Source organism: Engystomops pustulosus, chromosome 11 (genome assembly GCF_040894005.1).
Source record: "Engystomops pustulosus chromosome 11, aEngPut4.maternal, whole genome shotgun sequence".
Classification (NCBI taxonomy): domain Eukaryota; kingdom Metazoa; phylum Chordata; class Amphibia; order Anura; family Leptodactylidae; genus Engystomops; species Engystomops pustulosus.
The window spans coordinates 64,247,455-64,274,179 of NC_092421.1; the positions used below are offsets into that span (position 1 = coordinate 64,247,455).

General features: G+C 47.5%; 1 protein-coding gene across 1 annotated transcript; it reads right to left on the reverse strand.

The window, feature by feature from the left end:
* On the reverse strand, window positions 1–25,598 carry CASP7 (caspase 7). Its single transcript, XM_072131235.1, has 7 exons — window positions 25,441–25,598; window positions 20,831–20,992; window positions 8,683–8,828; window positions 4,830–4,958; window positions 4,275–4,450; window positions 2,605–2,743; window positions 1–752 (listed from the first exon to the last, which is right to left on the reverse strand). The coding sequence occupies exons 2-7, from the start codon at window positions 20,989–20,991 to the stop codon at window positions 529–531; spliced, it is 975 nt and encodes a 324-aa protein (XP_071987336.1). The 5' UTR covers window position 20,992; window positions 25,441–25,598; the 3' UTR covers window positions 1–528.
* Between the last annotated feature and the right edge of the window lie 1,127 nt (window positions 25,599–26,725).

Consider the following 26,725-nt stretch of genomic DNA (forward strand, 5'->3'; position numbering starts at 1 on the left):
TAAAATATATATTTTTTTTTATTAAAATCCATACAGATAAATCCTTTCTGGTTGCTGTAATGTTATGAGTTCTCCAGATTTGTTGCTCATTTGAATGGTTTTAGCTCTAGACACTGATACTGGAGAGGCGGAGCTTTTCTGAAGGGAAGGAGTGTATCATTGATGTGGGCAAGGGGGGGGGGGGAGGGTAGGGTATGTCTAACAAAAATAATAAACTTCTATTCTACCTCTATAATCCTGGCTGTGGTGAGGATGAGTGCCCCCGCCCTTGAGTCCCTGAGTCGCCGTCTTCTGTCCAGTTTTCTCTTCGTGGAAAAGCTGGGTGACAACCCCTGTAACCAGTTTTGCATATTTTGTTAGGGGAGGGGGGGGGAGGGGTGACACGTTACTGATTCCCTTTAATGGCAGTGGAGTCCACAGATAGGACGGACACAAAGACATCACAGGGAGAGAAGGAGATTCCTGGCGGGTCCTGTGTCCCTGTTCTATGACCATTGCCTGCAGGCACCCGAGGGTCCGGGTCGTCCCCTAAAAGTAGAGTTCCTTGGTGAGCATGGACACCACACAGGGGATCTGCTTCTTCTCGCTGTAGCGGGGGTCGTCAGACCAGGACTCATAACTGGTGGCCACCATGTAGTTGACCCGGGTCAGAATCTGCATAATCTCCAGATGCTTCCCGTGTTCATTGAGGACACTGCAGAGAGCCTGCACAAACCAAGACCCCCGACCCGGATTCCTCCAAGAGTAGTAACCTGTGAGGGATTACATACATACAGACAATGAGAGATTATATACAGCAACAATGTATGGGATTATAGAGACAGATAATGAGAGATTATATACAGTAACAATGGATGGGATTATATAGACCGATAATGAGAGATTATATACAGCAACAATGTATGGGATTATATGAGGAATTATATACAGTCATGAAGGATAATATTTATAATCTTACATTTTGTGTATATACACCTCATTCCTCATTTTTATGTTAGTATCATAACTCTAGTAACTGTATATAGATTACCATGTATTATTTTCTAATAATGTATTGACAATGTGTGAATCTACATACCATCTATAAATCAGTATATACGTAAGCAGTAATTCGTGTACAGTAGAAGGGGCGATTTACACTGTATAAATATTGTACATTTCATATTGTCTAGTTAGTTTTCTAAATATATGTAAGTACATTTTAAAGGGGTTGTATGAGGATTAACATATACCCCCCCCCCCCCCACATACTGTAGCTACATATATCATCCAGGTGGGAAAAAACAAATCTCCAGACCTGACCTGTACCGGCAGAACCTTTAGGAGACTTCCAGAATTCAATGGAGCACTGGACCGTCTTTGTTTTATTTACGTGTATGGGACCCCTTGTAAAAGACCAGGGGGGACCTATGGAACCCCCTTACGTGGACAGGAGATAAATGTTAATCGTAGCGCGGCCCCTTTAAATCAAATGTACATTTGTATGGAACGTAGACTGATCTGTAAACTAAACGCATCAGCAACAATTGTTACAATGTATCAGTATGGGATCCACAGAGCAATTGTCCACACAGGAACAGGGATGAGTAGAAACAACATCTAGTAGAATGTTGTACACCTTTTCATTTCAGTAGGGATTAAAGGGAACCAGTCAGCAGGTATGACCTTACCGACTGCAGCCAGTGCTATGTATTGTCCCCGGAGAGATGCGTAACCCTACCCAACACTACTGTGCTCCCTGCAGGCAGTGTTAGGTATTGTCCAACACTGCTGTGCTCTGATCTCCTTCACAACCCCGCACCGCTCTTAGTAAAAACTTTAGCACCAATATGGTTGAAGTTGGAAGGGTCTGTGGAGCAGATTATTGTACAGAGAGCATAGGAGTGTGACGATTCTTGGAGCAGCTACAATCCTGGAACATAGATCTATATATCACAGTCCTGCTGCTACCAACAACATACACAAAAGTCTTATTACACATCTCTGCTGGGACAACACGTAACACTGACTGCAGTCTGCAGGATCACACATGATTACAGATACTAATATAATATAATCTGGTCATATAAGGGATTGTGTAATGTCACTGTAATCCATGTTAGGCTACATTCACACACATGTATGGGGGACGTATATACGGCCGACGTATATACAGCCGATATACATCCCCCATACACTCCTATGGGCTCACGGCCCTGTACGGGAGCGGTACGGTGCAGCACACGTGCGGCACCGTACCGCTCCGTAGCCCTGGAAAAGATAGGACGTGTTCCATCTTCCTATGGAGAGGGGCGGGGGTGAGCAGCGTTCATCCCCTGCTCCTCTCCGCAGCGCCGATGTATGCCCACCGTACTACGGTACGGCGGGCATACATCGTGTGAATGTAGCCTTATCCTGTATAGAGGCGGGACTGTAGGTGATTATATTGTATATATACATAGAGAGATACAGGTTATATACTATATGAATGAGAACACACAGTATAGAATAATCCTGTGCAATACTTTAAGTGGATGTGTCATGCTGGATGTGGTGGTCACCCCTGCGCCCTATCCAGTCCCCACCACGGGTGCCACCTCCATGCAATGTCTCCCCATTAATTACCTGGCACGGTTGAGTAGGCAAAGAGAAAATCGGCCTCCACCGGGATCTTGTATCTGGGGTTGGCGTCTGTCTCCATTGAGTCGTTGGCTGGTCCGGAGTCGGTCTGAATCCCTTCATCAAACTCTGACCCCCGGCAGGCCTGGAGGGCGACACGGAGGGTGACTGATCATTATGTATAATACTCTGATGCCAAAACCAACACGATCCTCCAGACAGAGGAGACTGGGCAGAAGGACTGGGAAGTCCCCGAGTCATCAGACAGAGACAGCGCCAAGGTACAAGCCTTCAGGTTAGAGAGTCTGAAGATACAATGTATCCAGTCTAATCCTATATGACATCAACATCCTGCACTGATACACTGCAACAAACCAGAAGCCAAGGCATAATGCCTTGTGCACACATGGGGGTCATGCATCAGAGAACACACAGAACAAGAGCAGATTCTTCACTCATCTCTGTGTCCTCTCCTGGTTGTGGCTCTCAATCTCTGACGTGTTAACATGGCCTTACACCCTGCAGGGGGTCACCGGGCGCTGCGTCTTCTAAAGACACAACCCACATCACTAACAGATCTGTACGCAACCATTATTATATATACCATTATATTGTATGTGTATGTCATATATATATTTATATATTATATACACACAGACTCCTCCCTGTGCCCCCCCTCAATATTTTATGTGTGCCTCACCATGCCCCGATAGTCTCGCCTGCTTGTGTCCCCATTCTCAAACGCTCCTCCATGTACTCACTTTCCCTTGCAGACCCTTCCCTCAGTCACAAGCAGTCAATTAGGATATTGAGCTAACATCTTATAGGTTTAGTGTCTGCACAGAACAGGATGTAATCTAGGTAAAGTATCCTTGAGGAGGTATAAACAACTCTGGCTGCAGCTCAAGATGTAACTGGAGTATAGTCAACATGAGAACAGCAAAAGTATTATAAAGTAATTCAGCAGGAAAGAGGGAAGGGAGCAGCCTGTGTGGTATAGGGAGCAGTCTGTGAGAGAGGGAGGGTATATGGACCAGTCTGTGAAAGAGGGAGCAGTCTGTGAGAGGGGAGAGAGAGCAGTCTGTGTGGTATAGGGAGCAGTCTGTGAGAGAGGGAGGGTATATGGACCAGTCTGTGAGGGGAGAGGGAGCAGTCTGTGAGAGAGGGAGGGTATATGGAGCAGTCTGTGAGGGGAGAGGGAGCAGTCTAGAATCCAGGACATCTTTTCCTCCGTGCAGACACTTATCTGCCACCTGGACGACATTCCCTTTAATATCAGAAAGTCCCCTCATTAATACATAACTGGATCCTATGTCCACAGGCCCAGCGCTTCCAGGGGGACATTCCAGGACTCTACAGTCTCAGGCACTGGGGCCCTTTGTTCCAGCTATTGGTAAAGTCCCAAATTGTTTGGAACTGGAAATTCTGGTTTTAATGTCAATAAATAATCCTCATCTACTGAAGACTAATGTTACTTTCTAAGACTTAATGTCCCTGTAACGGATTTCAAGGGCTTCTGCTTGTTGTCAGTGAATGGAATGTTCTTGTTTATATCCAATGTTTGTTACAATGTATCCAGTCCTGACAATGCACAATTGCTAAGAGAGAGCAAGTAGCGGCACTGAAACAGATCGGGGAGCGCTGAGGGGGTACAGAGGCCGGGTCCTTGATCTTACCTGGATGAAGAAGAGTTTTGGCTTCCCGACAAGACTCTTACACTTATCTCCCCGGAATAAGGTGGTCAGAGACTTTATGGCCATCGCGCCGTCAGTGCCGTAGATTTGCCCTTCCTCCCCGTGGCTCAGGAGGATGCAGGCGAAGCAAGCGCTGTCACTGTGGTTCTGCTGCGCCACTGCGGGAAAGAAGAGTCATTACCAGAAGGGGACCCCCCGGGTCATCTGCAGAAAAGCGGGGGGACTCCAGTTATTTAGGGAAATCCTGGGAAAGCTGGGTGACCGTCCATGCACCAGTTTTGGGGGAATCCAATTTTGTATGGATGGGGGTCATATATCCTCTGGATACAACCAGCAGGTAGATGGGGAAATCACAGGAAAGTCCCAAATAGATTTTTCTGTGTTTAAATAATATTTGGTGGTGACAGAACTGGGGGGTGGGGACTTGGCAATAAGGGTTGAGGTGAGGCTCACCCTCTAACCCCCCCATCCTCCCGAGGCTCACCCCCAACTCCCCCCTCCCCATATTCATAGCCTCAGGTTCACCCTCTCACCCACCATTCTGTAGCAGTCTCTCCATCTCCTCGCAGCTTGTATCGTTATGAACCGTAACATCGAACCCCAAGTTCTTGAAGCAACGAAAGAGATCTCCAGCGTCTTTATCCGTGCCATTACGTGTACACATCCCTGAGAGTTGGAGGAAACAAACTGGTTACTATATTAACAAAGCCCCCTATCCATCCCTATAGAGCAGCGGTGCCATCCCTGAGAATACATCCTATCCATCCCTAAAGAGCAGAGGTGCCATCACTGAGAATACAGCCTATCCATCCCTATAGAGCAGCGGTGCCATCCCTGAGAATACAGCCTATCCATCCCTATAGAGCAGCGGTGCCATCCCTGAGAATACAGCCTATCCATTACTAGAGAGCAGCGGTGCCATCACTGAGAATACAGCCTATCCATCCCTAAAGAGCAGAGGTGCCATCACTGAGAATAAAGCCTATCCATCCCTATAGAGCAGCGGTGCCCTCACTGAGAGTACATCCTATCCATCCCTAAAGAGCAGAGGTGCCATCACTGAGAATACAGCCTATCCATCCCTATAGAGCAGCGGTGCCATCCCTGAGAATACATCCTATCCATCCCTAAAGAGCAGCGGTGCCCTCACTGAGAATACAGCCTATCCATCACTAGAGAGCAGAGGTGCCATCACTGAGAATACAGCCTATCCATCACTAGAGAGCAGAGGTGCCATCACCGAGAATACAGCCTATCCATCACTAGAGAGCAGCGGTGCCATCACCGAGGATACATCCTATCCATCCCTAAAGAGCAGCGGTGCCATCCCTGAGAATACAGCTTATCCATCCCTAGAGATCAGCGGTGCCATCACTGAGAATACAGCCTATCCATCACTAGAGGAGCAGCGATGCCATCACTGAGAATACAGCCTATCCATCACTAGAGAGCAGCGGTGCCATCACTGAGAATACAGCCTATCCATCCCTAAAGAGCAGCGGTGCCATCACTGAGGATACAGTCTATCCATCCCTATAGAGCAGCAGTGCCATCACTGAGAATACATCCTATCCATCCCTAAAGAGCAGCGGTGCCATCACTGAGAATACAGCCTATCCATCACTAGAGAGCAGCGGTGCCATCACTGAGAATACAGCCTATCCATCCCTAAAGAGCAGCGGTGCCATCACTGAGAATACAGCCTATCCATCCCTATAGAGCAGCGGTGCCATCACTGAGAATACAACCTATCCATCACTAGAGAGCAGCAGTGCCCTCACTGAGAACACAGCCCATCCATCACCGAGAATACAGCCTACCCATCACTAGAGGAGTAGCGATGCCATCACTGAGAATACAGCCTATCCATCCCTATAGAGCAGCAGTGCCATCACTGAGAATACAGCCGATCCATCCCTATAGAGCAGCGGTGCCATCACTGAGAATACATCCTATCCATCCCTAAAGAGCAGCGGTGCCATCACTGAGAATACAGCCTATCCATCCCTAAAGAGCAGCGGTGCCATCACTGAGAATACAGCCTATCCATCCCTAAAGAGCAGCGGTGCCATCACTGAGAATACATCCTATCCATCCCTAAAGAGCAGCGGTGCCATCACTGAGAATACAGCCTATCCATCCCTATAGAGCAGCGGTGCCATCACTGAGAATACAGCCTATTTATCCCTATAGAGCAGCGGTGCCATCACTGAGAATACAACCTATCCATCACTAGAGAGCAGCAGTGCCCTCACTGAGAATACATCCTATCCATCACTAGAGAGCAGCAGTGCCATCACCGAGAATACAGCCTATCCATCACTAGAGAGCAGAGGTGCCCTCACTGAGAATACAGCCTATCCATCACTAGAGGGCAGCGGGGCCATCACTGAGAATACATCCTATCCATCACTAGAGAGCAGCAGTGCCATCACCGAGAATACAGCCTATCCATCCCTAGAGAGCAGAGGTGCCCTCACTGAGAATACAGCCTATCCATCACTAGAGGGCAGCGGTGCCATCCCTGAGAATACAGCCTATCCATCACTAGAGAGCAGAGGTGCCCTCACTGAGAATACAGCCTATCCATAACTAGAGGGCAGCGGGGCCATCACTGAGAATACAGCCTATCCATCACTAGAGAGCAGCGCTGCCCTCACTGAGAATACAGCCTATCCATCACTAGAGAGCAGCGGTGCCATCACTGAGGATACAGCCTATCCATCACTAGAGAGCAGCGGCGCCATCACTGAGAACACAGCCCATCCATCACTAGAGAGCAGCGGCGCCATCACTGAGAACACAGCCCATCCATCACTAGAGAGCAGCGGTGCCATCACTGAGAACACAGCCCATCCATCACTAGAGAGCAGCGGTACCATCACTGAGAACACAGCCCATCCATCACTAGAGAGCAGCGGTACCATCACTGAGAACACAGCCCATCCATCACTAGAGAGCAGCGGTACCATCACTGAGAACACAGCCCATCCATCACTAGAGAGCAGCGGTACCATCACTGAGAACACAGCCCATCCATCACTAGAGATCAGCGGTACCATCACTGAGAATACAGCCTATCCATCACTAGAGAGCAGCGGTGCCATCACCGAGGATACAGCCTATCCATCACTAGAGAGCAGAGGTGCCATCCCTGAGAATACATCCTATCCATAACTAGAGAGCAGAGGTGCCATCCCTGAGAATACATCCTATCCATCCCTAGAGAGCAGAGGTGCCCTCACTGAGAATACAGCCTATCCATCACTAGAGAGCAGCGGTGCCCTCACTGAGAATACAGCCTATCCATCACTAGAGAGCAGCGGTGCCATCACTGAGGATACAGCCTATCCATCACTAGAGAGCAGAGGTGCCATCACTGAGAATACAGCCTATCCATCACTAGAGATCAGCAGTGCCATCACTGAGGATACAGCCTATCCATAACTAGAGGGCAGCGGGGCCATCACTGAGAATACAGCCTATCCATCACTAGAGGGCAGCGGTGCCATCACTGAGAATACAGCCTATCCATCCCTAAAGAGCAGCGGTGCCATCACTGAGAATACAGCCTATCCATCCCTATAGAGCAGCGGTGCCATCACTGAGAATACAGCCTATTTATCCCTATAGAGCAGCGGTGCCATCACTGAGAATACAACCTATCCATCACTAGAGAGCAGCAGTGCCCTCACTGAGAATACAGCCTACCCATCACTAGAGAGCAGCGGTGCCATCACTGAGAATACAGCCTATCCATCACTAGAGAGCAGAGGTGCCCTCACTGAGAATACAGCCTACCCATCACTAGAGAGCAGCGGTGCCATCACTGAGAATACAGCCTATCCATCACTAGAGAGCAGCGGTGCCATCACTGAGAATACAGCCCATCCATCACTAGAGAGCAGCGGTGCCATCACTGAGAATACAGCCCATCCATCACTAGAGAGCAGCGGTACCATCACTGAGAACACAGCCTATCCATCCCTATAGAGCAGCGGTGCCATCACTGAGAATACAGCCTATCCATCCCTATAGAGCAGCGGTGCCATCACTGAGAATACAGCCTATCCATCACTAGAGAGCAGCGCTGCCCTCACTGAGAATACAGCCTATCCATCACTAGAGAGCAGCGGTGCCATCACTGAGAATACAGCCCATCCATCACTAGAGAGCAGCGGTGCCATCACTGAGAATACAGCCCATCCATCAGTAGAGAGCAGCGGTGCCATCACTGAGAATACAGCCTATCCATCACTAGAGAGCAGCGGTGCCATCACTGAGAATACAGCCTATCCATCACTAGAGAGCAGCGGTGCCATCACTGAGGATACAGCCTACCCATCACTAGAGAGCAGCGGTGCCCCCCATAATCCTGGCTCCTTGTTACCTGTTTTCTCATCAAAGTTCTTGTTGTTGATTATGATGCATTTGCCGACTTTTCCATAATTCATTGTGTACTGAAATTCTGGGGGGACGATGCGAATGCTCTGTCTGGACGTTTTCTCTGATTTCTCTTGGTCATTTTTCTTTTTTCTACAGGGAAAATAATAAAACTGTTATAAAACTCTCAGAAACTTCCAACACACTTTTATTTCTTTGTTTGTAGTAGCCTCAGTGCCCCACATCATGAAGTCCCTCATAATAGTGACAGCCACGGTGCCCACCATCATGAAGTACCCATAACAATGACAGCCACCGTGCCCTCCATGATGAAGCCCCCCCCATAACCGGGACAGCTACAGTGTACCCCCCCATCATGAAGCCCCCCCATAACCGTGACGGCCACAGTGTCCCCATCAAGCCCCCCATAACAGTGCCAGCCACAGTGCTCCTCATTATGAAGCCCCCCCATAAGTCACAGTGCCCCTCACCATGAAGCCCCCCATAACGGCCACAACACCCCCTATCTTCAAGCCACAGTGTCCCCCCCCCCTCACAATGACAGCCAAAGTGCCCCCCCATTATGAAGACCCCCCTAACAATGACAGCCCCAGTGCCCCCATCATGAAGCCTACTCTAACAATGACAGCCCCTGTGTCGCTTCGTAAAACCCCCCCATAACAATGACAGCCACAGTGCCCCCATCATGAAGGCCCCAGGTGGAGGGAGACTATCCCCAGTTTTCTACAAGGGAGAAAAAATATGAGCAAAATCAGGTTTTTACAGGGAATCTGAGGAAAAAATTCAGCTAAAAAAACAACAATATCACTAGTGATGATATGAAGAGGGGGGAGGGGCTTACAGTAAAAACATGGTGAAGGGTCATAGACCAATAACACTGGTAGCAGGGCGAAAACCTTGTCACAGCACGCCACCATACATCATATATGCAAATACTGCAGTCACCAGGGGGCACCTGACTGCAGGTCTGCCATTCAGGGTTATATGAACCTGTATAAGGAGGGCGGTGGAGCTTGAAGGCTGGCCAATCACATTCAGTATAATTGAGTGGTCACATAACAGGTCAGGGGGACATGACCCCTGTGTGACCTCCATAGGGACAATCAGGACAAACTCAGTCTAATATATTTCTGGATAATAAAATATCACTACTCTGTGGCGCCGCCCTGCAGAGTGTAAGAGGAATTGCACACATTTTTAATTCATTACAAGAATATTGCAGGAATATTGCCGTTTCATGGCGGCGTAGAGAGGGAAAATGTTCCGAGCTATTAACGTGACAGTAACGTCCAATATTACCGCCATACAAGAGTTCTGGGCCGCGGACATAAGATGTGAGAATAAAGTGACCCCCAGCTCCGGGGTCTCAGCTCTGACCGTCTAGTATCAGGTCCATGTGACATGCAAGCGCTTGCCACCGATTGGCTGCAGGGTCAGAAAGATGTGACACCGGAATGGGGAGCCAAAGCAGGGTGTATATAGTATATTGTCTTACACCTGCCCCAAAATCCAGAATTACATGAAAATCCCTTTAAATAAACGTGGATTATGGCTGAATCATCCTGTAAATGACTGTACGCAGCTACCTCCTCAGCCAGTTGCTGATGGACATGCATGCTCTGCCACTACCCCCAATAGCCAGGTCACTGATACCCATGCATAGTAATCAATAGGAATATCTTAGGAGAGGAGCCTCCTCCTGCAGGAGAGGTAAGAAGCAACTGAACTGCCAGAAGGGGAAGGAGACTGATCCTGTCCAGAGCTGATACATTGTAACAAAATAGAGCTACAACCAAATGTGTGGCACTGTGCTTAGTACTAGAACCAAGATTTAGTATGAAAGTCATGAGAAGACCCCAAATAACCAAACCCCACGACACCCCACTCATACAGGGGGAAACTTTTGTAGATTTCGGACTTCTCTGCTCTATATTTGCCCCCCACCTGCTCTACAGTGCAAAACATACTGAGACCATTCCTGTAATCTGCCATCAGTGTGACACTTCAACTCCCAGCATGCTCTGTGTGTATAAGGCGGTCTTTACCTGGGCTCTTCATTGAGCGGCACTCCACTCTGCATCTGAACACGATGGGGTCTCCTGTCTGCTGTTATATGCCGTGGCCGCTCCACCGAGAAGCCCACCATACCCCAGGCCCAAGCTCTGCTGCACTACAGTTCAGGAGCTGCCCCTGACTCAGCAGTATCCTCCCCGATTATTCTATGGGAACATTGAACCCCCGACCCCTCCCCCCCATCTCTGACCTCTCGGGTGTATTCAGACCTGACCCCTCACTGCTGAGCCGAGCAAAACCCCATAAAACACACACACTGCAGATTACATGTGTGTACATAGGCCCCTCCCCCATGTCTATGTAACTCCCACCCCATAGGTATGTGACATGTGCATACAAACATGCTTGACTAACATACAGTGAAGAGGATTAACTGGCTTAGATACATACGGTATCACACATGATAGTATTAGATACACAGTTCAGCAGTCAGTACCACAGATTATAGGATTAGATACACAGCTCAGCGGACAGTATCACACATGATAGGATTAGATACACAGCTCTGCAGTCAGTATCACACATGATCCGAACAGTGTATCTAATCCTATCATGTGTGATACTGACTGCTGAGCTGCGTATCTAATCCTCGGACAGTATCACATGTTAGGATTAGATACACAGCTCAGCAGACAGTATCACACAGGATAGGATTAGATACAGAGCTCTGTAGACAGTATCACACATTTTAGGATTAGAAACACAGCTCAGCACACAGTATCACACATAACAGGATTAGATACACAGCCCCGCTGCACCCTAAGGACACCCCCATAATGTGCCTAGTATAATACTTCCAGACATCCAACATTCCAAAATAATCTCCTAATATGTGTGTGATACTGTCAGCCCCTATAATACTGCCCTATAGTGTCCATAAAAAGTCAGGCATAACAATACCGGTGTAATACAGCCCATATAATACCATGGCACATATAATAACGCTATCCTGTTCCTACATGAGCCCGCAGGGATGGTCCCATCCGATAGATACCTCTGCCCCCCCCCCCCTGCTCCCACAGGCCGTGACCCATCATGCCCTGCTGCATCCACAGATGTCAATGGAAAGTGCACACACAAAGTGTCACATGACCTGGCAGCACACAGCCGGACCCCCACCTGAGTCATATGCCCACACAACCAGCCCCTTAAAGAGGCACATGACTCAGAAATGATGTTTCTAGGTTCTAAATAAGAGAAGTCGGCAAGCGGGTAAATAAGGCTTCAGATGTGACTGGAGAATAGTGACTGCAGCTCTGACTAGGACTGTCACTGGAGCTCTGGATGGAACTTGTAGAAAGTACAAATATGACTGCAGCTTTGGGTAGGACTAGAGCATAGGAGAGGTTATTTCAGTTGTATGACAGTAGAATGTAAGCTGGACGGCCGAATACTAATAACCCAAATAACTGCGCCCATTCCCAGGCTGTGCTGGGGGCCATGAATATGTCAACGGACCAAGAATTTCACTCTTCAAAGTCATCTGCAGAATTCTTTACCTGAATATTCCAGAACTTTCTAGAAAATCTGCTAATGTGTACATGAAGACACTGCGGGCACTGAAAGGTGCAAAACAGGCTGCTCCACCTGTACAGTGCACTACAGCTGGGGGGGTATAGGTCACAGGACACAAAACTATTCTGCCATCTGAGACCACATTCTGCAGGGAGTTGAGGGGGCACCACAACTGTATAATCTGTATGTAGCGAGCTCCCCCTAGTGGTGGCTGTATAATCTGTATGTGAGGAGCTCCCCCTAGTGGTGGCTGTATAATCTGTATGTGAGGAGCTCCCCCTAGTGGTGGCTGTATAATCTGTATGTGAGGAGCTCCCCCTAGTGGTGGCTGTATAATCTGTATGTGAGGAGCTCCCCCTAGTGGTGGCTGTATAATCTGTATGTGAGGAGCTCCCCCTAGTGGTGGCTGTATAATCTGTATGTGAGGAGCTCCCCCTAGTGGTGGCTGTATAATCTGTATGTGAGGAGCTCCCCCTAGTGGTGGCTGTATAATCTGTATGTGAGGAGCTCCCCCTAGTGGTGGCTGTATAATCTGTATGTGAGGAGCTCCCCCTAGTGGTGGCTGTATAATCTGTATGTGAGGAGCTCCCCCTAGTGGTGGCTGTATAATCTGTATGTGAGGAGCTCCCCCTAGTGGTGGCTGTATAATCTGTATGTGAGGAGCTCCCCCTAGTGGTGGCTGTATAATCTGTATGTGAGGAGCTCCCCCTAGTGGTGGCTGTATAATCTGTATGTGAGGAGCTCCCCCTAGTGGTGGCTGTATAATCTGTATGTGAGGAGCTCCCCCTAGTGGTGGCTGTATAATCTGTATGTGAGGAGCTCCCCCTAGTGGTGGCTGTATAATCTGTATGTGAGGAGCTCCCCCTAGTGGTGGCTGTATAATCTGTATGTGAGGAGCTCCCCCTAGTGGTGGCTGTATAATCTGTATGTGAGGAGCTCCCCCTAGTGGTGGCTGTATAATCTGTATGTGAGGAGCTCCCCCTAGTGGTGGCTGTATAATCTGTATGTGAGGAGCTCCCCTTAGTGGTGGCTGTATAATCTGTATGCAGTGGTCTCCCCCTAGTGGTGGCTGTATAATCTGTATGTGAGGAGCTCCCCCTAGTGGTGGCTGCATAATCTGTATATGAGCAGCTCCTCATAGTGGTGGCTGTATAATATGTATATAGCGAACTCCTTCTAGTGGTGGCTGTATAATCAGTATGTAGCGAACTCCTCCTCGTAGTTGCTGTATGATCTGTATGCGAGGAGCTCCCCCAAATGGTGGCTGTATAATCTGTATGTAGTGAGCTCCCTCTAGTGGTGGCTGTATAATCTGTGAGGTGCTCCTCCTAGCGGTGGCTGTATAATCTGTATGTGAGGAGCTTCTCCTAGTGGTGGCTTTATAATCTGTATGTAGTGATCTCCCCCTAGTGGTGGCTGTATAATCTGTATGTGAGGAGCTTCTCCTAGTGGTGGCTTTATAATCTGTATGTAGTGAGCTCCCCCTAGTGGTGGCTGTATAATCTGTATGTGCGGAGCTCCCCCTAGTGGTGGCTTTATAATCTGTATGAAGTGAGCTCCCCCTAGTGTTGGCTGTATAACCTGTGAGGAGCTAACCTTAGTGGTGGCTGTATAATCTGTTTGTAATGATCTCCCCCTAGTGGTGGCTGTATAGACTGTATGTGAGGAGCTCCCCCTAGTGGTGGCTGTATTATCTGTATATGAGGAGCTCCTCATAGTGGTGGCTGTATAATCTGTATATGAGGAGCTCCCCCTAGTGGTGGCTGTATAATATGTATATAGCGAGCTCCTTCTAGTGGTGGCTGTATAATCAGTATGTAGCGAACTCCTCCTAGTAGTGGCTGTATGATCTGTATGCGAGGAGCTCCCCCAAATGGTGGCTGTATAATCTGTATGTAGTGAGCTCCTCCTAGTGGTGCCTGTATAATCTGTATGTGAGGAGCTCCTCCTAGTGGTGGATGTATAATAAGTATATAGTGAGCTCCCCCTAGTGGTGGCTGTATAATCTGTATGTAGTGAGTTCCCCCTAGTGGCAGCTGTATAATATGTATGTAGTGACCTCCCCCTCTTGGTGGCTGCATAATCTGTATATAGTGAGCTCCCCTAGTGGTCTGTATAATCTGTATGTGAGGAGGTCCCCCTAGTGGTGTCTGTATAATCTGTATGTAGTAAACTCCCCCTAGTGGCATCTGTATAATCTGTATGTAGAGAGTTCCTCCTAGTGGTGTCTGTATAATCTGTATATGAGGAGCCCCCCCTAGTGGTGTCTGTATAATCTGTATGTAGTAAACTCCCCCTAGTGGCAGCTGTATAATCTGTATGTAGAGAGTTCCTCCTAGTGGTGTCTGTATAATCTGTATGTAGTAAACTCCCCCTAGTGGCAGCTGTATAATCTGTATGTAGTGAACTCCTCCTAGTGGTGGCTGTATAATCTGTATGTAGTGAGCTCCCCCTAGTGGTGTCTGTATAATCTGTATGTAGTGAGCTCCCCCTAGTGGTGGCTGTATAATCTGTATGTAGTGAGCTCCCCCTAGTGGTGGCTGTATAATCTGTATGTAGTGAGCTCCCCCTAGTGGTGGCTGTATAATCTGTATGTAGTGAGCTCCTCCTAGTGGTGGCTGTATAATCTGTATGTAGTGAGCTCCCCCTAGTGTTGGCTGTATAATCTGTATGTAGTGAGCTTCTCCTAGTGGTGGCTGTATAATCTGTATGTGAGGAGCTCCCCCTAGTGGTGTCTGTATAATCTGTATGTAGTGAGCTCCCCCTAGTGGCAGCTGTATAATCTGTATGTAGTGAGCTCCTCCTAGTGGTGGCTGTATAATCTGTATGTAGTGAGCTCCCCCTAGTGGTGGTTGTATAATCTGTATGTAGTGAGCTCTCCCTAGTGGTGGCTGTATAATATGCATGTAGTGAGCTCTCCCTAGTGGTGGCTGTATAATATGCATGTAGTGAGCTCCCCCTAGTGGTGGTGTATTATCTGTATTTAGTGATCCCCCCCTAGTGGTGGCTGAGCTCCTCCTAGTGGTGGCTGTATAATCTGTATGTAGTGAGCTCCCCCTAGTGGTGGCTGTATAATCTGTATGTAGTGAGCTCCTCCTAGTGGTGGCTGTATAATCTGTATGTAGTGAGCTCCTCCTAGTGGTGGCTGTATAATCTGTATGTGAGGAGCTCCCTCTAGTGGTGTCTGTATAATCTGTATGTATTGAGCTCCCCCTAGTGGCAGCTGTATAATCTGTGTGTAGTGAACTCCTCCTACTGGTGGCTGTATAATCTGTATGTGAGGAGCTCCTCCTAGTGGTGGCTGTATAATCTGTATGTAGTGAGGTCCCCCTAGTGGTGGCTGTATAATATGCATGTAGTGAGCTCCCCCTAGTGGTGACTGTATAATCTGTATGTAGTAAACTCCCCCTAGTGGCAGCTGTATAATCTGTATGTAGCGAGCTCCCCCTAGTGGTGGCTGTATAATCTGTATGTAGCGAGCTCCCCCTAGTGGTGGCTGTATAATCTGTATGTAGCGAGCTCCCCCTAGTGGTGGCTGTATAATCTGTATGTAGCGAGCTCCCCCTAGTGGTGGCTGTATAATCTGTATGTAGCGAGCTCCCCCTAGTGGTGGCTGTATAATCTGTATGTGAGGAGCTCCCCCTAGTGGTGGCTGTATAATCTGTATGTGAGGAGCTCCCCCTAGTGGTGGCTGTATAATCTGTATGTGAGGAGCTCCCCCTAGTGGTGGCTGTATAATCTGTATGTAGCGAGCTCCCCCTAGTGGTGGCTGTATAATCTGTATGTGAGGAGCTCCCCTTAGTGGTGGCTGTATAATCTGTATGCAGTGGTCTCCCCCTAGTGGTGGCTGTATAATCTGTATGTGAGGAGCTCCCCCTAGTGGTGGCTGCATAATCTGTATATAAGCAGCTCCTCATAGTGGTGGCTGTATAATATGTATATAGCGAACTCCTTCTAGTGGTGGCTGTATAATCAGTATGTAGCGAACTCCTCCTCGTAGTTGCTGTATGATCTGTATGCGAGGAGCTCCCCCAAATGGTGGCTGTATAATCTGTATGTAGTGAGCTCCCTCTAGTGGTGGCTGTATAATCTGTGAGGTGCTCCTCCTAGCGGTGGCTGTATAATCTGTATGTAGTGAGCTCCTCCTAGTGGTGGCTTTATAATCTGTATGTAGTGATCTCCCCCTAGTGGTGGCTGTATAATCTGTATGTGAGGAGCTTCTCCTAGTGGTGGCTTTATAATCTGTATGTAGTGAGCTCCCCCTAGTGGTGGCTGTATAATCTGTATGTGCGGAGCTCCCCCTAGTGGTGGCTTTATAATCTGTATGAAGTGAGCTCCCCCTAGTGTTGGCTGTATAACCTGTGAGGAGCTAACCTTAGTGGTGGCTGTATAATCTGTTTGTAATGATCTCCCCCTAGTGGTGGCTGTATAGACTGTATGTGAGGAGCTCCCCCTAGTGGTGGCTGTATAATCTGTATATGAGGAGCTCCTCATAGTGGTGGCTGTATAATCTGTATATGAGGAGCTCCCCCTAGTGGTGGCTGTATAATATGTATATAGCGAGCTCCTTCTAGTGGTGGCTGTATAATCAGTATGTAGCGAACTCCTCCTAGTAGTGGCTGTATGATCTGTATGCGAGGAGCTCCCCCAAATGGTGGCTGTATAATCTGTATGTGAGGAGCTCCTCCTAGTGGTGGATGTATAATAAGTATATAGTGAGCTCCCCCTAGTGGTGGCTGTATAATCTGTATGTAGTGAGCTCCCCCTAGTGATGGCTGTATAATCTGTATGTGAGGAGTTCCTCCTAGTGGTGGCTGTATAATCTGTATGTAGTAAGCTCCCTCTAGTGGTGGCTGTATAATCTGTGAGGAGCTCTGTGGTGGCTGTATAATATGTATATAGCAAGCTCCTTCTAGTGGTGGCTGTATAATCTGTATGCGAGGAGCTCCCCCAAATGGTGGCTGTATAATCTGTATGTAGTGAGCTCCCCCTAGTGGTGTTGTATAATCTGTATGCAGTGAGCTCCCCCTAGTGGTGGCTGTATAATCTGTATGTAGTGAGCTTCCCCTAGTGGTGGCTGTATAATATGCATGTAGTGACCTCCCCCTCTTGGTGGCTGCATAATCTGTATATAGTGAGCTCCCCTAGTGGTGTCTGTATAATCTGTATGTGAGGAGGTCCCCCTAGTGGTGTCTGTATAATCTGTATGTAGTAAACTCCCCCTAGTGGCAGCTGTATAATCTGTATGTAGAGAGTTCCTCCTAGTGGTGTCTGTATAATCTGTATATGAGGAGCCCCCCCTAGTGGTGTCTGTATAATCTGTATGTAGTAAACTCCCCCTAGTGGCAGCTGTATAATCTGTATGTAGTGAACTCCTCCTAGTGGTGGCTGTATAATCTGTATGTAGTGAGCTCCCCCTAGTGGTGTCTGTATAATCTGTATGTAGTGAGCTCCCCCTAGTGGTGGCTGTATAATCTGTATGTAGTGAGCTCCCCCTTCTGTATGTAGTGAGCTCCCCCTAGTGGTGGCTGTATAATCTGTATGTAGTGAGCTCCTCCTAGTGGTGGCTGTATAATCTGTATGTAGTGAGCTCCCCCTAGTGTTGGCTGTATAATCTGTATGTAGTGAGCTTCTCCTAGTGGTGGCTGTATAATCTGTATGTGAGGAGCTCCCCCTAGTGGTGTCTGTATAATCTGTATGTAGTGAGCTCCCCCTAGTGGCAGCTGTATAATCTGTATGTAGTGAGCTCCTCCTAGTGGTGGCTGTATAATCTGTATGTAGTGAGCTCCCCCTAGTGGTGGTTGTATAATCTGTATGTAGTGAGCTCTCCCTAGTGGTGGCTGTATAATATGCATGTAGTGAGCTCTCCCTAGTGGTGGCTGTATAATATGCATGTAGTGAGCTCCCCCTAGTGGTGGTGTATTATCTGTATTTAGTGATCTCCCCCTAGTGGTGGCTGAGCTCCTCCTAGTGGTGGCTGTATAATCTGTATGTAGTGAGCTCCCCCTTCTGTATGTAGTGAGCTCCCCCTAGTGGTGGCTGTATAATCTGTATGTAGTGAGCTCCTCCTAGTGGTGGCTGTATAATCTGTATGTAGTGAGCTCCTCCTACTGGTGGCTGTATAATCTGTATGTGAGGAGCTCCCTCTAGTGGTGTCTGTATAATCTGTATGTATTGAGCTCCCCCTAGTGGCAGCTGTATAATCTGTGTGTAGTGAACTCCTCCTACTGGTGGCTGTATAATCTGTATGTGAGGAGCTCCTCCTAGTGGTGGCTGTATAATCTGTATGTAGTGAGGTCCCCCTAGTGGTGGCTGTATAATATGCATGTAGTGAGCTCCCCCTAGTGGTGACTGTATAATCTGTATGTAGTGAGCTCCTCCTAGTGGTGGCTGTATTATCTGTATGCAGTAAAGTCCCCCTAGTGGTGGCTGTATAATCTGTATGTAGTGAGGTCCCCCTAGTGGTGGCTGTATAATATGCATGTAGTGAGCTACCCGTAGTGGTGACTGTATAATATGCATGTAGTGAGCTCCCCCTAGTGGTGACTGTATAATCTGTATGTAGTGAGCTCCTCCTAGTGGTGGCTGTATAATCTGTATGTAGTGAACTCCTCCTAGTGGTGGCTGTATAATCTGTATGCAGTAAAGTCCCCCTAGTGGTGGCTGTATAATCTGTATGCAGTAAAGTCCCCCTAGTGGTGGCTGTATAATCTGTATGTAGTGAGGTCCCCCTAGTGGTGGCTGTATAATATGCATGTAGTGAGCTCCCCCTAGTGGTGACTGTATAATCTGTATGTAGTGAGCTCCTCCTAGTGGTGGCTGTATAATCTCTATGTAGTGAACTCCTCCTAGTGGTGGCTGTATAATCTGTATGCAGTGCGCTCCCCCTAGTGGTGGCTGTATAATCTGTATGCAGTGAGGTCCCCCTAGTGGTGGTTGTATAATATGCATGTAGTGAGGTCCCCCTAGTGGTGGCTGTATAATATGCATGTAGTGAGCTCCCCCTAGTGGTGACTGTATAATCTGTATGTAGTGAGCTCCTCCTAGTGGTGGCTGTATAATCTGTATGTAGTGAGCTCCACCTAGTGGTGGCTGTATAATCTGTATGTAGTGAACTCCTCCTAGTGGTGGCTGTATAATCTGTATGCAGTGAGGTCCCCCTAGTGGTGTCTGTATAATCTGTATGTAGTGAGGTCCCCCTAGTGGTGGCTGTATAATATGCATGTAGTGAGCTCCCCCTAGTGGTGACTGTATAATCTGTATGTAGTGAGCTCCTCCTAGTGGTGGCTGTATAATCTGTATGTAGTGAACTCCTCCTAGTGGTGGCTGTATAATCTGTATGCAGTGAGGTCCCCCTAGTGGTGGCTGTATAATATGCATGTAGTGAGCTCCCCCTAGTGGTGACTGTATAATCTGTATGTGAGGAGTTCCCCCTAGTGGTGGCTGTATAATCTGTATGTAGTGAACTCCTCCTAGTGGTGGCTGTATAATCTGTATGTAGTGAACTCCTCCTAGTGGTGGCTGTATAATCTGTATGTAGTGAGCTCTCCCTAGTGGTGGCTGTATAATATGCATGTAGTTAGCTCCTCCTAGTGGTGGCTGTATAATCTGTATGTAGTGAGCTCCCCCTTCTGTATGTAGTGAGCTCCCCCTAGTGGTGGCTGTATAATCTGTATGTAGTGAGCTCCTCCTAGTGGTGGCTGTATAATCTGTATGTAGTGAGCTCCTCCTAGTGGTGGCTGTGTAATCTGTATGTGAGGAGCTCCCCCTAGTGGTGTCTGTATTATCTGTATGTAGTGAGCTCTCCCTAGTGGCAGCTGTATAATCTGTGTGTAGTGAGCTCCTCCTAGTGGTGGCTGTATAATCTGTATGTGAGGAGCTCCTCCTAGTGGTGGCTGTATAATCTGTATGTGAGGAGCTCCCCCTAGTGGTGGCTGTATAATCTGTATGTAGTGAGGTCCCCCTAGTGGTGGCTGTATAATATGCATGTAGTGAGCTCCCCCTAGTGGTGACTGTATAATCTGTATGTAGTGAGCTCCTCCTAGTGGTGGCTGTATAATCTGTATGTGAGGAGCTCCCCCTAGTGGTGGCTGTATAATCTGTATGTAGTGAGGTCCCCCTAGTGGTGGCTGTATAATATGCATGTAGTGAGCTCCCCCTAGTGGTGACTCTATAATCTGTATGTAGTGAGCTCCTCCTAGTGGTGGCTGTATAATCTGTATGTAGTTAGCTCCACCTAGTGGTGAATGTATAATCTGTATGTAGTGAGCTCCCCCTAGTGGTGGCTGTATAATTTGTATGTAGTGAGCTCCTCCTAGTGGTGGCTGTATAATCTGTATGTGAGGAGTTCCCCCTAGTGGTGGCTGTATAATCTGTATGTACTGAGCTCCCCCTAGTGGTGGCTGTGTAATCTGTATGTGAGGAGCTCCCCCTAGTGGTAATATATTGCATTTCCTCTTCCTACAGTCACCTCCCCCCAGGATGAAATGGCTGATTACAGAAAAAAAAAAAAAAAAGGTCATCGTTATTTATAATTCTTGTCTCACCTGGAGAATATTGAAAACTTCTGACTGCGGTCGGGTTTAGCATCTACATCATCCTCCATATCCTCATCCTCTAGCTCTTCCTCCTTGCTGTCCCTCGGTTCCCCAGACTTGTCTTCCTTCTGCAGGGAATCAGGGACTGTGAAGTCCTGCGGCTCAGCCATCCTGGAGACAACATAAGAACATAAATGCACTTCACAGGAGGGGTCAGAGCAGACTATACCTGCTGAGGAGGCTGAGGACATTCGGAGTGCAGAGGTCACTTCTTATGACCTTCCTCAGCTCTATAGTGGCATCAGACATCTTCTTCTTTGCTGTTGGGGAAGCAGCATCTCAGCTAAGGAGAGGAGCAAACTGATTAGGAAAGCCGGCTCTGTCCTGGGGGTCTTCCTGACACAGTGCAGGTGGTAGCTGAGAGGAGGACACTGTGTAGGTTGGAGTCTATTCTGGAGAATAGCTCCCACCCCATGCATGAGACTGTGGTGGAATTGGGGAGCACCTCTAGTGACTGAGTGCTTCACCCCAAGTGTGAAAGGGAACGACATCGGAAGTCATTCCTCCCCACTGCGGTATGTCTGTCCAACAAACTAAGCCCAAAATTTAAGTAACCTGCGCCCCACCTAACCAGCCCCTGCAGGTCCCATCCACAGACTGATACCAAACTGCCGACCAGTGCTTGTCTTCTTTTTTTGTCTTTTTATCTCTTTTTTTCTTTTTGTTCATTTATCCCGAATATTATTTTTGTTTTATTATATGTATTTTCCCCACTGTGGGACCAATAAAGGATTATCTTATCTAAACATCGTCAGCGCTCCCTATATAACCTGACATCACCATATAACACCTCCCGTACAACCTCACCAGCGCTCACCGTACAACCTCACCAGCGCTCACCGTACAACCTCACCAGCGCTCACCGTACAACCTCACCAGCGCTCACCGTACAACCTCACCAGCGCTCACCGTACAACCTCACCAGCGCTCACCGTACAACCTCACCAGCGCTCACCGTACAACCTCACCAGCGCTCACCGTACAACCTCACCAGCGCTCACCGTATAACCTCACCAGCGCTCACCATACAAACTCACCAGCGCTCACCATACAAACTCACCAGCGCTCACCATACAAACTCACCAGCGCTCACCATACAAACTCACCATACAACCTCACCAGCGCTCAGCATATAACCTCACCAGCGCTCAGCATATAACCTCAGCAGCGCTCAGCATATAACCTCACCAGCGCTCACCATACAACCTCACCAGCGCTCAGCATATAACCTCACCAGCGCTCACCATATAACCTCACCATATAACCTCACCAGCGCTCACCATACAACCTCACCAGCGCTCACCATATAAGATGAAATGCCCAGCCTCCCCATATGACACAACATCATCAGCACTCCATACATAACCTGACATCACCATATAACATGACCAGCGCTCCCCATATGGGAGCATCGCCCCCTACCTAATCACATCCATGAAGAATGCCTGTACCGGCTGTGTGCCGCTTACTAATGCTGTTACTAATAGCTGTAATGTGGTATATGGACACTTGATCACCTGATCTTTCTGTGCAGGTCCATGAGACAGTGGAGGGGCTGATAACAGAGAGAAAGAGAGAGAAGTCTACTGTAGAAGACAAACTTGTGGAATTGTTGAGTAATCGCCCAGAGGTCAGAGGGTTACAACTGCAGCCTTATGTTCTGTGTAGTTTTTGTGTCATTGTTGCTAATGGTGGTAGAGATTCACAGCGATGAGGAACCTGTGGGTTTCATTGTTGGAGCCAGTAGGGGGCGCTCAACACTGGGCTGGACTACAGTTACCATTAAAAGGAATCTATCAGGCAAATCACTTATAAACCACCAAATGTAAGGTCCAACGCTACCTTTATCCTGATAAATATAGTTATATCTGTGGACATTAACCAGTCAGAGGGGTGGGGGTCCAGGAAAAAGTACAGTCATGGCCAAAAGTTTTGATACAAATGTTAATTTTTACAAAGTCTACTGCATCAGGTTTTATAATGGCAATTTGCATATACTCCAGAATGTTATAAGGAGTGATCAGCTTATCAGCAATTCATTGCAAAGTCAATATTTTCCTAGGAGCAGCTAACACCGTAGCAGTGATTGCTCCAGTAACACAGGTGCGGGTGCTGGTGAGGACAGGGCTGGAGATCAATCTGTCATGATTAAGTAAGAATCACACCACTGGACACTTTAACAGGATGCTGGTGCTTGGCATCATTGTTTCTCTTCTGTTAACCATGGTTATCTCTAAAGAAACACGTTCAGTCATCATTGCACTGCACGAAACTGGCCTAACAGAGAAGAGAATCACAGCTAGAAAGATTGCACCTCAGTCACCAATCTATCGCATCATCAAGGAATTCAAGGTGAGAGGTTCCATTGTTGTTCAGGGAACAAAACAGAGATTTTGGGTCCATGGCCTGGAGACTCCCCAGATCTTAATCCCATTGAGAACTTGTGGTCACTCATCAAGAGACGGGTGGACAAACAAAAAACAACAAATTGTGACAAAATGCAGCATTGATTGTGCAGGAATGGACAGCGATCAGTCAGGATTTGGTCCAGAAGGTGATTGAGAGCTGCCAGGGAGAATTGCAGAGGTCCTGATAAATATCCCCCAATGTGTTTATGATATTTACTGTTTATTAATATTTATATCAGTTCTAGGGAAGGGGGGGGGGTGATTTATTTTTTCATTATAATTTTTTTATAAAAAACTTTTTTTATTTTTACTTTATTTTTACTTTTATTATTTTTCAGTCTGCGGCAAGATGGCGGCGCCCATGCACCCCCATCTTTTTGAAGCCGCCGGCACCATTGATTGTGCAGAAATGGACGGCTATCAGTCAGGATTTGGTACAGAAGGTGATTGAGAGCTGCCAGGGAGAATTGCAGAGGTCCTGAAGAAGAAGGGGCAACACTGCAAATACTGACTTGCTGCAGTAACTCCTTCTAACTGACAATAAAAGCTTCTGTTCCTCATAATATGATTGCACTTGTATTTCTGTATGTGATAAAAACATCTGACAAACCAGAGGGCAACAGGTCATGTGACAATATAATATTTGTGTCATTCTAAAAACTTTTGGCCATGACTGTAGTTAAGCATTCATCCACCTCCCGGCCGTCTCGTCAGGTAACCCCCTCCCGCCACCTTTTTACCTGCGTGGAGCTGGTCCCCATCCTCCCGCAGTCTTTTCTAAAAACTAGTGCATGCGCGGTGCACACGTCATCTCTCCTCTGGCCCTGTGCGAAACCCGCATGGAGAAATGCACAATGCACTTGTGTGAGATTTGGTGGTACATTTAGTGGTTTATAAGTGATTTTCCTGGTGACAGGTTCCCTTTAAAGGGCAGTCTCTAAATGGGAACCTGTCACCCCAATTTACCCCATTAAACTACTACCCCCATCAGGTAGGGATGAAATGTCCTTTCTAGATGTGAGGCATAGGATTTTCAATGGACAACCAGACCTCGCTTGATGAAAATAGTCCAAAGGAAATAACAGAATCAATAAACACCAGGCTCTTGTAGTTCCACAGACCAGCAGAAGGCAAAACACAAATCTCCACAATCAAAATCCACCTGATCGCTGGTCAGTGACATTTTTTATACAGTTTAAAATTCCCACAATTCTCAGCCGCTTGCCCTATAAAAGACCAGAGCTGCTGCTGGCGCCTCTTATTAGGTCCAAGCAGACGCCCCGTACTAGTGCCTTTTACTTATAAAGAAAAAAAAATCTCCTCGATGGTCATGTGGCAATTAGCTGAAAAGAGTCATCTTTTGCCATAGAGGAGTCTGGCTCAGAGCGGGAGCATCAGCAAGTTTCTGTATCTTGGGTTCTATCGAATCTAGAACCATTGTTCAGGTATCAGATTTAAGATTGGGCTTGTGGTTATGTGATGTAAAGAACCAGAGACATTAATCAGTTGTGGAGCCCAATGTCTTGACAGTGGTCCTGAATGACCTCCGACCCTGCTGCACCTGACCCCAAGTCCTGCTACACCTGATTCAGCCTCCTGTCACGTATTCTCCAGATTTCACTTTCATTTCTTTTGTCACTGTCTTTCCAGGAATCACGAGGAGCGGCTGCAGTCACAAGCCATTCCTAGAAACTCAGCCCCAGGGTGACAGCAAGAGGCAAAAACTACAAGTCCCAGCCAGACAAAAAGGGAAAAACTGCGCTTCTGAGAACAGAGAAGCAAAAACCCAGCTCTATATAGTTACAGAATGGCGCTTGACTTTACATTGTTACACCCGGTTCAGCTTCTCTACACCTCCGGTATGTGTCGTTTCAATCATGAACCAGAAAGCTCAGGATGAATAGTAAATCCACCACGTACAACATAGTAACAAAGCTGCAGCTGTGGGGAGAATCACTGGAGCCCCCATAGTACAGATCACATGGTATCATAGAACTATAAGCCCCAGCAGACCCCCGCACAGGCCCCTATAGTGCAGTGGAGGAAGTCGCCCATATACATTGTATACAAATTATTTAACTCCTTGTGTTCTGGAGACCCAGCAAGGATTAAAATCAAATAAAGCGGCACCCCAAATCCATAGATAATCACCTGTCAGCTCCCGGATCCAAATCCCCCAGAACCGAGTCCTCAGCCCCAAACCAAAGAAACTTTCATTTTTGTTTCTCCGCCCTCAAGAAGGAAGTAAAGTCACCCCACCCCCCCTCCTGAGCCACAAGTGTGAGCTCAGCTTCCTCTAATGTGTGTGCTGCCAGCACTGAGTATCTAAGCCTGGGAAGTGTGATACTGAGTGCTGCATCTAATCCTATCATGTGTGATACTGTCTGCTGAGCTATGTATCTAATCCTATCATGTGTTATACTGTCTGCTGAGCCGTGTATCTAATCCTATCATATGTGATACTATCTGCTGAGCTGTGTATCTAATCCTATCATGTGTGATACTGTCTGCTGAGCTGTGTATCTAATCCTATCATGTGTGATACTCTCTTTGAGCTATGTATCTAATCCTATCATGTGTGATACTATCTGCTGAGCTTTGTATCTAATCCCATCATGTGTGATACTGTCTGCTGAGCTGTGTATCTAATCCTATCATGTGTGATACTGTCTGCTGAGCTGTGTATTTAATCCCATCATGTGTGATACTGTCTGCTGAGCTGTGTATCTAATCCTATCATGTGTGATACTGTCTGCTGAACTGTGTATCTAATCCTATCATGTGTGATACTGTCTGCTGAGCTGTGTATCTAATCCTATCATGTGTGATACTGTCTGCTGAGCTGTGTATTTAATCCTATCATGTGTGATACTGTCTGCTGAGCTGTGTATCTAATCCTATCATGAATCTAATCTTGTGTGATACAGTCTTTGTGATGTGATGACCAGAACCCCTTCTTCTCCCGGTGGGGCAGTACAGCTGTGGTCACTTCTGATACTGCAGATATCAGAATTTAGAATTTTTCGTTACTTATTACAATGTAATCTGTGTCCGCGGTCACACGTACCACTTGGCGTCCGTCATAACGCGACCCGAACGCACATGCATTTCCAGGTAAACGCATGCGATTGATAAGCCGATCGCATGCGTTTCTCTGGAAACGCATGTGCGTTCGGGCCGAGGACCTCCCCCTGTGCGCTAGCGTCGCGTTATGAACAGACGTCTAGCGGTACATGTGACCGCGGCCTGAATTGAAAAATCCTGGACTCCAGACCGATACATTGTAACAAATCATCAGGACTGCAGAGAGTTCCGAAGCAATTGTCTAGGCTGGATTACACTGTATCATATCCTCAGATATAAGAATTTGGTTCTGAAGGAGTGAAATATTAGAGGTAGCTGTAATGGCTTCCATATAGGTTCTGATCTGATCGGA

Bases quoted from the DNA above. Each gene is read 5' to 3' on its own strand.
- CASP7 (XM_072131235.1), bottom strand. From the start codon at position 20,991: ATGGCTGAGCCGCAGGACTTCACAGTCCCTGATTCCCTGCAGAAGGAA. The intron at 8,829-20,830 runs GTGAGACAAGAA...TTTTCCCTGTAG, and splicing joins AAGTTTTCAATATTCTCCAG to AAAAAAGAAAAATGACCAAG. The intron at 4,451-4,829 runs GTGGGTGAGAGG...TCTTTCCCGCAG, and splicing joins GGAGAGACTGCTACAGAATG to TGGCGCAGCAGAACCACAGT.